The following is a 10,233-nucleotide window of genomic DNA, read 5'->3' as shown; positions in this document are numbered from 1 at the left end:
AGAACTTTTTACAGAGTACAACCTAAATAAAATTGCGCTCTAGGTACCACAAACAAAACCAAGAATACAAGATATTTTAATACTTTTTTTTTCAGTTATTGACAGCAGTGCTCGTGGGACATTCGATTGGCAACGTCATGCACAACACTGCTTCATTCAAAGTGCGATTTAGTGGCTTGGTGATGAAATGCTCAGACATTTAAAAGAGCTCGCTTAAAGTGAGCTGACAATTGACTTCTGAAGAGCAACACTTACTCGCTTTCTCCGTCAGGTTTTTGGCGATGTATCAGGGGATCGTTAGCGTCCGACGATGCTGTCATTCTTGGGCGCTTGCTTGTTTTCCACTCGCCCGAGCAAACAGATGGTCTGCTTTTGCAGAGGAACCAAAGTTGGAGTCGCCACTGGGATAACACTTTGAAGGCCGGCACGCTGTAGGAAAGATGCTTGGGCCAATTTCACAATGGCAGGAAACATTCCGTCCGTAAACATCGTTTTTTGTTACTTTGGGTCATTGAGACAGCCTTCTAAGAGGCTTGTTACGTAAGAATGCATATTTTTCAAGCCCTTAATGTATATAGTATTCCTGATGTTTCTCATGCCAGATGGTTGTTTACACAAATATTATCGCCCTCACCACGCGTGATAGAACTCACCTGCCACCTAGTGGAGACAAAGTCACACTGCAGCCGTCCTGTTTTGACCCACAAAAACACAATACACAGTACAGTTTACAAACTGTACAGACAGATAAAATTCCTGATTCACGTGTAAACTCTTGAACAATTGGCACTCAACAGTCAAAAAATTTTTTATTTTTAAGTTTGCTTCTCTGAACTGCTTAACTTCTACTGACAATTGTTTGTGCTGTGAGTGTAAAGTATCACTTCCATCTTGATTTTTAAACTGGCACATTCTAGTGTGAACACTGCCCAAATAACAAAATAATAACCTTTCAAATATATTGCTAATATATTTTCTGACAGACAAAAAAAGTCTGATAAATGCTTTTTTGTATACATCAGAAAGTATTAGCTGTTCATTAAATGCTACTTTGGAAAATTAAAAATAAAAGATGTCACTGCTCCTAAAATAATAAATGATGAAGTTTGATAGAAAACCCCAAAAAATCAAGTGTTGACTCTAGAATGAATCCCATTTCAGGAATAATTAAAAACAATTGAAAACCAAAATAGTCACACCCATGAAGTTAGAAAACTACACAAAAATTCCCCACCCTGGAAAAGTGCAGGAAGAAAATAAGCCATGCAGAAATTAAATAAGCCTTGTGACCTAAACTTCAAATAAAATATCACCGACAATGCGCGTGTGAGTGAATCTCGTACAAAAGAACCACACGAGAGAGCAGGAAACACAAACTAGAAAACGTAAATGCTGTGAAACATTTGGAAGTGACATCAGTGAATCCACCAGGTGCGCCTCAAGTGCTTTCTACTTCTCTTCCAGCGGAACATTTCTGGCAGATGGCGAGGTAGCTCAGATCCTGCGAGGCCTGCTCAATCACAAGTCTGCGTAAGAACCGGCCGGTAACACCTAAGCCCCGCCGCCCCCACTAACCCTAACCCACAAAGCCAGAGAGTGCAATCCAACTCACAGGCTGGGGTCCAGTTCTGAGGAGATCAGCCCACAGGTCCTCTCTCTTTTTCTGATTATTGCCTGTAGACTTGAAGGTCGGGGCAGTGTCGTCACACTCGCTGCAACGACAACACGGATCCCATTTTGGAGCTCGTTACTTGGAGACGCAAAAAAGCTAAGTTGGGGCACCACTTTATGTTGCTTGGGCTTTGTTACCTTCGTCCCAGTGAATGTGGCACCCCACATTGCCATTTGAGGCCATTGATTTGCTGAGGCCTGTGGAACCAATCCCGAGCCGGCACATAGAAAGCGGTCATTTCGTCGGCGTGACTTGACGTTCTGGCGCACCTGTCGCTTGACAGCAAACATCAACGACAACATCCAGTGTGTGGCCATTGTCTCACTCTTATGTAGTCCACCTTTGTCTGCAATTGAAGCAAGGTTGGAACCAAGAGGCTTGTGGAAAGCAGTGCTGGCTACCGGACACAAGGATCTGCAGACAAAAGCAGAAAAGCTCTTTGTGGCTTGACAAGAACGAGAAGGAAACCTCACCAAGGGGACTCACCTCACCACAGTGCCAGTACCCCGAATGGCACCAGGTGAAGTTGTGTAGCGGCTGGTGCGGCAAATAAGGCGGCTGGTGTTGGGCTGGGATGTTGGGCCAGGCAGGGTTGAAGTTGTAGGACAGGAAGTTCGTCGATTTGGGTTTCATCCTCACTTTGATGGGGTTTCCCTTGAAAAACCTAACCTCCTCTCGCAGGTACTTGTAGGCCTGAGGACACGCTCCATTCATTCATTCTGTTTTATTGGAACCATCTGTACCTTGATTTTCATTTTCGCTGTGCTCTTTGAGCTTAAAGGGAACAACTTTTGTCTGAACACACTTGATGGGCATTTCAAAAGAGGAAGAAAAAGAAAAAAAATACACTGCACTACATTACCTAATTTCAGATGACAACAAAGTCGTCGGGAAATGACAAATGTCAATCACCTGGTAGGCGCTGTCCTTTGAGGAAAAGGTGAAGAACCAGTGGGTGGAGTTCACAATCTCGCAGCTCAGGAACCTGGGCAGCTCCTGGTTGCTGAAGAGCGCTTCTACCTCCTGTGGGACAAAATACTACTTTTAGGCGGAGGATTAGACGAGGGTGAGGATGAAGAGGAGGCGGCCGCTGGTTTTTCCTGGCGGTAGGTGCTGGTAGGGATTTCTCGCAGGATGACAACATATTGGCTGTGGTTGGGCGACATCTGGACCTGCGGCAGTTCTGAGGAGGAAAGAGATGGGACGACATCGAGGGCGAGGTTGCCTCATCAACACCCAGGCGCGTTCAGTTACCCGTGTCTGGTTTTGGCAGGACGTGGTCCTCTGCTGCCTAGAGTCGTCCTTCATCCTCAGCCGCGCTCATGTTGGCTGGCTCCACACGCAATCTGTGCTCTTTGGAAGTGCATATCTCAGCGCCACCTGAAGCAAAAGGACAAATTGATCTTTAAAGTGCTAAGTGTGTGTTAACACGTATGAGTCATTCCTGTGCACACTTGCTATACATAGAAGATGGATGGCAAACTCAAACAGCACAAATTGTGATCTTGACTCACTTTGGGGGTCCGTATGCTCGCCGGAATGGCGTAACCAAGGCTGCGGATCCCGCGAAAACTTGTAGTTGGATCCTGTCCACACTTCGGCTTCATGGTTGAGGGTGTGCGGCTTTGCAGGCTACGGAAAGCAGCGCGAAAACGTGATGTTGTAGCGGGACAGCGTGCTGACAAAAGCCCAAAAGTGATGTACGCAAGATTAGAGCCTGAGCGCGCCAGGCCCACTCGCCCGCCACCAGAGGCATGACGGTATTTTCCGGGGACGCTCCCAGCGCAATGACGCCGGGCAGTGACTCATCCTGACTTGGCGGCTCTCCCCGGTCCAATGCCTGGCCGCCAACCTCTCCGATGAGCTCGATCCTGGTCCCGTGATCTGGAGGGCTCGCCGAGGCGTCAGCGTCCTCTCCCGCCATCTTTGACACCATCTGCCACATGCTGCCCTCTGCGTCCTCGCCAGGTACCTCCTGACCCAAGAAGTCCCAAAGTTAAAGTCCCAATGATCATCGTCACACACACATCTGGGTGTGGTGAAATTTGTCTTCTGCATTTAACCCATCGCTATGTGATTTTGATCCATCCCCTGGGGGAGAGAGGAGCAGTGGCGGTGCCCTGCTCGGGAATCATTTGGTGATCTAACCCACCAATTCCAACCTTTAATGCTGTGTGGCAAGCAGGGAGGCAATGAGTCCCATTTTTATAGTCTTTGGTATGACCCGGCCGGGATTTGAACCCACAACCTTCCAGGGCGGACTACTTGAACTCACTACTTGTTCAAAAATGTAACGGAGTCATTAATTGCATTAATGAATAAAAGTAACTCGTTACCGGGTAAAGAATTACAATTAAACACACACACACAAAATACATACACGTTTTTGCCTTTAACCTTAATGAATTTGAAATACATGTCGATATTGCCACCTTGAAAATGCCAAATTTTCTGCCTCTTGTGTTTGTGTCGAGTGTGACTACTGATGAAAGTGCGTCAGTAGGCACACTAAGGTAGCTAGTTTGAGAGAGGCACGAGTTAGCTCACTCGCGAATTCACAAAATGGTGGAGTTTGCGAAACGTGCACCACTGTAAACTCAAATTTTAACTTCAACTAAATACAAGGTTATCATTTCTGTGAGGTAAAATAACTTACCGATGAAGTATTTCAGTTAAAGTTGGTCAAGGCAGAAACTCACCACGGTTGCCTTCTCCAATTACTGATTTGGCGCGCTCATTCGTTGCGTCGTTCGGACCACTTCTTCTTTTTGGATTGTTCAGCGATTGGCCACCTAACGGGGCATTACCGCCACCTACTGTTTCAGAGACTGGGTCAGGGCATAAACTCACAATCTAAAAATGTACCTAATACACGCATATATTAAGAGAGGGACACAAAACTAAACAAAAGACAAAACAGGGGGGTAAAAAATTATCTTATATAACCCTGCCACCCTCAAGAAACCCAGTAATAATAGGAATAAACCCTGTGCCCTAATGTAATGCAACCAAAATAGCCACCATTTCCACTGTATACAAGGCTAATTCATCCATGAGAATTCTCACTTTAAAGTCAGAATTCTGACTTCTTCAACGGTACGTACTGATCCAAACCAAAAAGACTCAAATGGACTCAACAACAGATCAGGCGTTGTGTTTTTATTTTATTTTTTTAAATAAACAATACATTAAAAAGACAAGCACATGAAGACAATAACTTATATAAAATGTAACTTTATCCTTTCTCCATTCATTTTTACAACAAAGATATGAATTAGTCAGAACATATGACTGTTTTACAAGAGTTTGCCCTTCAGTATTTGCTTAAGTTTACAACAGAGAGAAATGTTTGAAGTACAAAACATGTCAAAAAGCATCAACTGATGAATTTAGCTTCAGACTTGGGCCATAGATCTAAGCAAAACATCACTTTCATTGCCATGAAGCGATGACCTCAAACAATCATTCTGTTTCATAATAAAGGAAGAATATATTGCGTTTACGCAGCAAAATTCAGGTCGATTGTAAATATTAAGAAAATGGCTAATATTAGCCGATAAAATGGTCCATCAGATGAATGGGTCTGGCCTAAGCGCATACAAGCCATGCACCTGTCTCAGGAGTAGAGGCTCCAGTAGATGGTGTTGAAGAGGAGGTAGGAGAGCGGGAAGGCCAGACGGGAGTACGAGTCGATCATGTAGCTGTTGCTCACCAGGAGGTCCACGTTGTCCCGCACCGACCGCTGCCGGCGCAAACGCGTCCCTGCCGAGGGCCGCGGGTCCAGCTGCGTCGAGGCGGCGGCCGGGGACTCGGGGACCGGGCTTTGCGCCGGGCGGGGGAACGGCGTCAGCTCCAACTCGTCGTCGTGGAAGCAGCCGTCGAAGGCCATGGCCTGGCTGGCGTTGAAGGTGGATGGAAGCTGGGAGGACACAGAAAGTGTTAATTATCTGCATTTTTTTAAATGGGGGCAGCGGTGTCGGGTCAAAAGGTCGCTTCTTCTTTGTATAATACAGAAGAGTTGAGATGTGTCGCTTTGGCATTCTGCCACCGGAGGGAGCTGTTTCCTGTTTGCTCACCTTCCCCCGTCTCATCTTTCTCATCTCCTCCAACGTGGTGCAGTAGTTCACGGCGGCATACTCGATCACAGACAGGAAGACAAACAGGAAGCTGGTCCACAGGTAGATGTCTACTGCCTTCACGTACGACACCTGCAAGTTGAGGAAGCCAAGCCAAAGCGTCTCATTTAAGTCGCTAGCATGAGTACTTGGTGAACGCAGGCGGTACCTGAGGCATGGAAGAGGACACGCCTGTGATGATGGTGGACATGGTGAGCACGGTGGTCATGCCTGCGGAGGACATGGGAAGGTCAAAATCCACGTGTGCTTCAAAATACACCCAATTAGCAAAAAGAGGCCTTCGTCGTGCGTGCGCACCCAGAGAGACGCGGGCCGGTACGGCCCGGCGGTCGATCCAGAAGGACACCCAGGACAGGACCACCATCAGCATGGTGGGGAAGTACGTCTGCAGCATGAAGAAGAAGATGTGCCGCCGCAGGATGAAGTTGATGAACAGCCGGTTGTACCAACCTGACACACACACAGACGGTGTGACCTTCTCGACCCCATTTGCACGCTAATTATAGTTTTTACCTTTCTAGAACCATAATTAGAGCGCATACAGTTTTTGTTTTCATCTTGGTCAGTTCTCAAGCTCATAGACGAGCTTTGGGTTTGACCAAAAAAATTGAGCCACTTGATTGGGCGCAGATCCAGACCTGTGCTGCTGTAGAAGGCCAAGCCGCTGGAGGGGTGAAAGTGTTCGATGAAGAACTGAGACAAAACGATCTCGTCGGTTCTCAGGGAGTCGTTGCCGTTTTTCCAGTAGAGCATCAGGTCGTTCTCGTTGTACGCATCTGAGGAGAAACACAAACTATTTGATTTGTGCAGCGCTGGGCGACGCTACGCTTACGTGTGTGTGCGTCTCACAGCTCTCCAGTTCCAGCGAGCAGTTCTGCGTGTCCAGCGGGAAGCTGCTAAAGTCCATCGAGCACAGCGACGTGACGGTGACCCTGAAAGCAACGGCATAGTCTTCAGCGGCCAGACGGCATCCGTCTTGTCCCTGACTGACCTTTCTGGTGCCATGGCAACCTGGTAGCAGCTTGTGATTCAGAAAGTGCCAGGTCTTTTCTTTTCATTTTGGGTGCCAGGTTCGAGGCTGACCTGACGCTGTAGAGGATGTTCCCGTCGGGGTAGACGCGCAGCATGATGTTCTCCATGGTGGTGTCGTGAATGAAGGAGCGCTTGGAGTGCGCAAAGAAGACGTCCGGGACCCAAATCTTCTTCACCAGCCGCGAGTCGAACGTTCTGCTCCGGTTGTTTTGCGACGGGAAGGCCAGACGCTCATCCTTCCAGTAGTGGCGCAGGTACAAGGTCATGGTGAAGTCCTGCGGACACATCCGCGTGCGTCACGATAGCAACAAAGGGGGGAGGGGGGGGGGGGGGGTCATAATGAGAAAGCTCACCATGTTGACTTCGGAGATGCTGTCGATGCTCTCCACCTGCACGTCGATGCCCACGGGGATGGCCGCTCCTGCCAGTCAAAGAGGTTCAATCGCTTCAGTATAGCGGAAAGTTCCATCGGCGAGCGATGTCATGCCGAAAATGTCTGTAAAATGTTTTTGGTGGCAGTGGCAGGGGGGGGAGTCCCATTGTGACACAACAACATAGCGATGAGGAGGCTCTTTTTCACCGCGTCTGTGGCTGGGCTGTCCAGGAGACGCTGGCGTTTGCTTGCTCACTGACCTCGGCCTGCACCAGGTCATGTGTGTGTGTGTGTGTGTTAATTCCACCTGAGCGTCAGCATGACAGCAGCTCAATAAACACTTTATCTAATGAAGCTCGGCAAAGCTCCTGCAGAGGCCATCGCCATGGCAACCTCTGCTGGGAAAAAGCGAGGTGGCCAGGTGACTCACACACATCACAGCCCAAACTCGGTGCGAGAGGTCCTTCTTTGAAATTCACCTCTCCCGAGGCCTCAACTCGAGCGATTTGTTCAGTGTTGCGAGTCAAACGTTCACAGAATTATTGAAAGGCAAGTTTTGGCGAACCCGCATCACAAGTGTCCTGTCAAGCGATAATATCCTGAGTGACTTTGAGATTCATGTGACACAGAGGAGAATGTCACAAACATGTCCATTAGTCAAACGGCGCGCACAACGCTAACCTGTGACTTGACAACGGACGGGAATGACAATAATGAAGACGACGATGTATAGCCAGGTGATGGATGTGCTCTCATCACGATAACTCGACAGCCGCCGGCTGCGACCTCTGGGTCAACTCAGTCACGCAAACCAAGACTCGAGGTGGATGAAGAAACGCCGTAGAAAAGCATCCGAATGGAATTTGAGTGCAAATGAGAGGACAGGACAGAAAGTGGAGATAATCATAAGGGCAATTAGACGCCATTTTCCTTTTTCTCCTATACAATCCATACTGGTTCAAAACACACACACACACACACAATGCAAAAAAACTAGGACAAACAACACACACTTTTGTGCATGTGTGTGCGTGCGAGGCCCCTCAACATAGTTCAACTTTGACATGACATCAATCACCTGGAGTGACAGTGATTTGTTTTTTCAAGGCGTGTGTGATTTGGTGAGTGTCCCCGGGACAGAGCGCTGGTGGAGGGAGGGCTCATTTGTTTGCTGTGGCATGCATGCACATGCACATGCATAACACACACACCTGCACACACACACACAAACTGTAACACATTCAAACCTGAATGCACGTTGTGTATGTGTGTGTGCGTGTGTGCTGTTTGAGTAAATGACAGGTCCTGCACTCCGAGGTGGAACACACGTTTCAATTCTGAGAATATTCAGTGTTTTTGGGAGCGTCTTTGTTTGTTTGTTTGTTTATTTGTCTGTTTTTCTTTGTTTGTTTGTTTGTTTGTTTTCAAAGACTTGTCTTTCTTTTTCTCGCCTTCACGTGTATTTTCAAACGCAGAAGTCGGTCGGCATCATTGTGTATGTTGCCGTGCTTTGTTTCCATCTGCTCTAGACCCTGAATATAATCCAGATTATTGCACTCAAACCCCCCCCCGCCTCCCTGGGGGCCGCCCCCAACTCACACAATCGTTATATTACTATAACACGCACGCAACGACACAATCCTGTTGGAGCCAGTGCATGCACACACGTGTTTGTAATATGTGGGTCATTTGTTGAGTGATTTGGGATTGGTGACGCACCCCAGTGCCCTTTATCACAATCGCATCTTTGTAGCTGTCCCATCACGAGCAGCATCCTCGCTGTCATCGACATCGGCAACATCGGAACCGATTGTCATCTTTGCCATTCAGGAAAGACGTGTGTGTGTGCGCGCGTGTGTGTGTGTCACCTCCAAATCCAGGTCTCATGGCAAAGTCGTGCTCCTCGATCCTGAGCAGCTGTTCAGTTTTGATCAGCAGGGTTTTGGTGCTGTCCTGCCGCTTCAATTTGTAGTCGATACGTCTAATCGGAGAACACAAGCAAACACATGATGAAGAAGAATTCAATCCCTGGAAAGGGCCCGTGGTCCCGAAGAACACCAAATGGCATGTCAGACGGATTATGTCTGATTACAAAGTCAAAAATGATCACGCAACAAACAAAACTGTGAGACGTTGATTGATCTCCACCTATAAAATGAAACTGCATTGATTAGCGTAGCGACGCTCAGAAGTGACTTTCAACATAACCCCCTCACCCTCCAAATTTGAACTTGCTGTTTTCCCCGAGGAACACCTCCTTGTGTCTCCTGCGGCCGGAGTTGCGTCCGCCGGTCACCGTGGCGACCAAGCTGGCCACGGTCAGACAGGTCAGACAGGTCAGCCAGGTCAGCCCGACCACCTTCATCTTCCTCCCTCGGCGTCTTCCGCGCTCCGGTCGGGCCTGCTAACTGTGGACGCTGGCGTCACTCATGCGGAGGGTGCGCAGGGTCGCCGAAGCTTCCACGAGCATCCCGCAAAGTCGCTCCTCTTTTCCTTTTTCTTCTTCTTGTTATTCCCGCCGCATCCTTCATCTCCGAGAAGGTTTCTGGGCTCACGTCAGTCGTCGTCGCCGTCCTCGTTCGTCTGTCCGCCGGCCGGCCGCCTGTTTCATCTGTGGCTTATTCTCTCTCTCTATCTCTCTCTCTCTCTCTCTGATTAAAATCGATATGAATCCATTTCTCTCGGCGATAGAAGAATGACACTAATTCCACACTAATCCTCTTATCCTCGGCCACAGCAATCTTTCTCTAACCTGCGCGCACACACAACTCGGCACTAATCGGGATTTTCTCGCACCTGACCAACAAAGCAATCCAAAGCGGCAATCAAACAATCAAGTCGTCATGCTAATCCCAACAAACTCACACCTCAAATGACACCTCTGGAAAATCCTAATTCCACACACACAATTTGATTGCATGTTAAGGGGTGTGCAAACTTTTGATGCAAAGGCTCACATGTGACTTGATATTCACATAAACTCATTGTTTTGGCGCCATGTTGCCGATTTTGAAGTGAGG

The 10,233-nt window shown here is 48.1% G+C and overlaps 2 protein-coding genes across 4 annotated transcripts; both read right to left on the bottom strand.

Moving 5' to 3' along the window:
- Positions 1-78: 78 nt before the first annotated feature.
- On the bottom strand, positions 79-4,461 carry LOC147041459 (uncharacterized). 2 transcript variants are annotated; one of them, XM_085939139.1, is made up of 11 exons: positions 4,329-4,461; positions 3,187-3,647; positions 2,927-3,052; positions 2,776-2,855; positions 2,585-2,698; positions 2,159-2,365; positions 2,013-2,086; positions 1,810-1,941; positions 1,613-1,712; positions 654-691; positions 79-429 (listed from the first exon to the last, which is right to left on the bottom strand). In XM_085939139.1, the coding sequence occupies exons 4-11, from the start codon at positions 2,836-2,838 to the stop codon at positions 252-254; spliced, it is 906 nt and encodes a 301-aa protein (XP_085795265.1). In that variant the 5' UTR covers positions 2,839-2,855; positions 2,927-3,052; positions 3,187-3,647; positions 4,329-4,461; the 3' UTR covers positions 79-251. The 2 variants fall into 2 exon arrangements, with proteins under 2 accessions (XP_085795265.1, XP_085795266.1); XM_085939140.1 differs by lacking the exons at positions 79-429; positions 654-691 and adding an exon at positions 742-1,510.
- Positions 4,462-4,916: 455 nt separating this feature from the next.
- LOC147041458 (gamma-aminobutyric acid receptor subunit rho-3-like) lies at positions 4,917-9,578 on the bottom strand. Of its 2 annotated transcripts, none has more exons than XM_085938612.1 (10): positions 9,430-9,578; positions 9,082-9,194; positions 7,194-7,261; positions 6,892-7,115; positions 6,658-6,740; positions 6,447-6,584; positions 6,106-6,258; positions 5,957-6,018; positions 5,749-5,880; positions 4,917-5,591 (listed from the first exon to the last, which is right to left on the bottom strand). In XM_085938612.1, exons 1-10 carry the CDS (start codon positions 9,576-9,578, stop codon positions 5,289-5,291), a joined length of 1,425 nt encoding a protein of 474 aa, XP_085794738.1. In that variant the 3' UTR covers positions 4,917-5,288. The 2 variants fall into 2 exon arrangements, with proteins under 2 accessions (XP_085794738.1, XP_085794739.1); XM_085938613.1 differs by having other exon boundaries at positions 5,749-5,910; positions 5,948-6,018; positions 9,430-9,575.
- Positions 9,579-10,233: the final 655 nt, after the last annotated feature.

Source organism: Syngnathus leptorhynchus, chromosome 19 (assembly GCF_054491065.1).
Source record: "Syngnathus leptorhynchus isolate UIUO chromosome 19, UIUO_Slep, whole genome shotgun sequence".
NCBI lineage: Eukaryota > Metazoa > Chordata > Actinopteri > Syngnathiformes > Syngnathidae > Syngnathus > Syngnathus leptorhynchus.
Note: the sequence above shows the minus strand (reverse complement) of the source record. Positions and strands in the feature narration are given on the sequence as shown.

What these genes read in the sequence shown, in the direction of transcription:
- LOC147041459 (XM_085939139.1), bottom strand. Translation starts at nt 2,838, where the DNA reads ATGTCGCCCAACCACAGCCAATATGTTGTCATCCTGCGAGAAATCCCT. An exon ending in CAAAGGACAGCGCCTACCAG is followed by an intron (nt 2,366 to 2,584) that starts GTGATTGACATT and finishes GCGTGTCCTCAG; the next exon opens with GCCTACAAGTACCTGCGAGA. An exon ending in GGTACTGGCACTGTGGTGAG is followed by an intron (nt 2,087 to 2,158) that starts GTGAGTCCCCTT and finishes TTTTGTCTGCAG; the next exon opens with ATCCTTGTGTCCGGTAGCCA.
- LOC147041458 (XM_085938612.1), bottom strand. Translation starts at nt 9,578, where the DNA reads ATGAAGGTGGTCGGGCTGACCTGGCTGACCTGTCTGACCTGTCTGACC. An exon ending in CATGAGACCTGGATTTGGAG is followed by an intron (nt 7,262 to 9,081) that starts GTGACACACACA and finishes TTTGACTGGCAG; the next exon opens with GAGCGGCCATCCCCGTGGGC. An exon ending in ACCGGCCCGCGTCTCTCTGG is followed by an intron (nt 6,019 to 6,105) that starts GTGCGCACGCAC and finishes TGTCCTCCGCAG; the next exon opens with GCATGACCACCGTGCTCACC.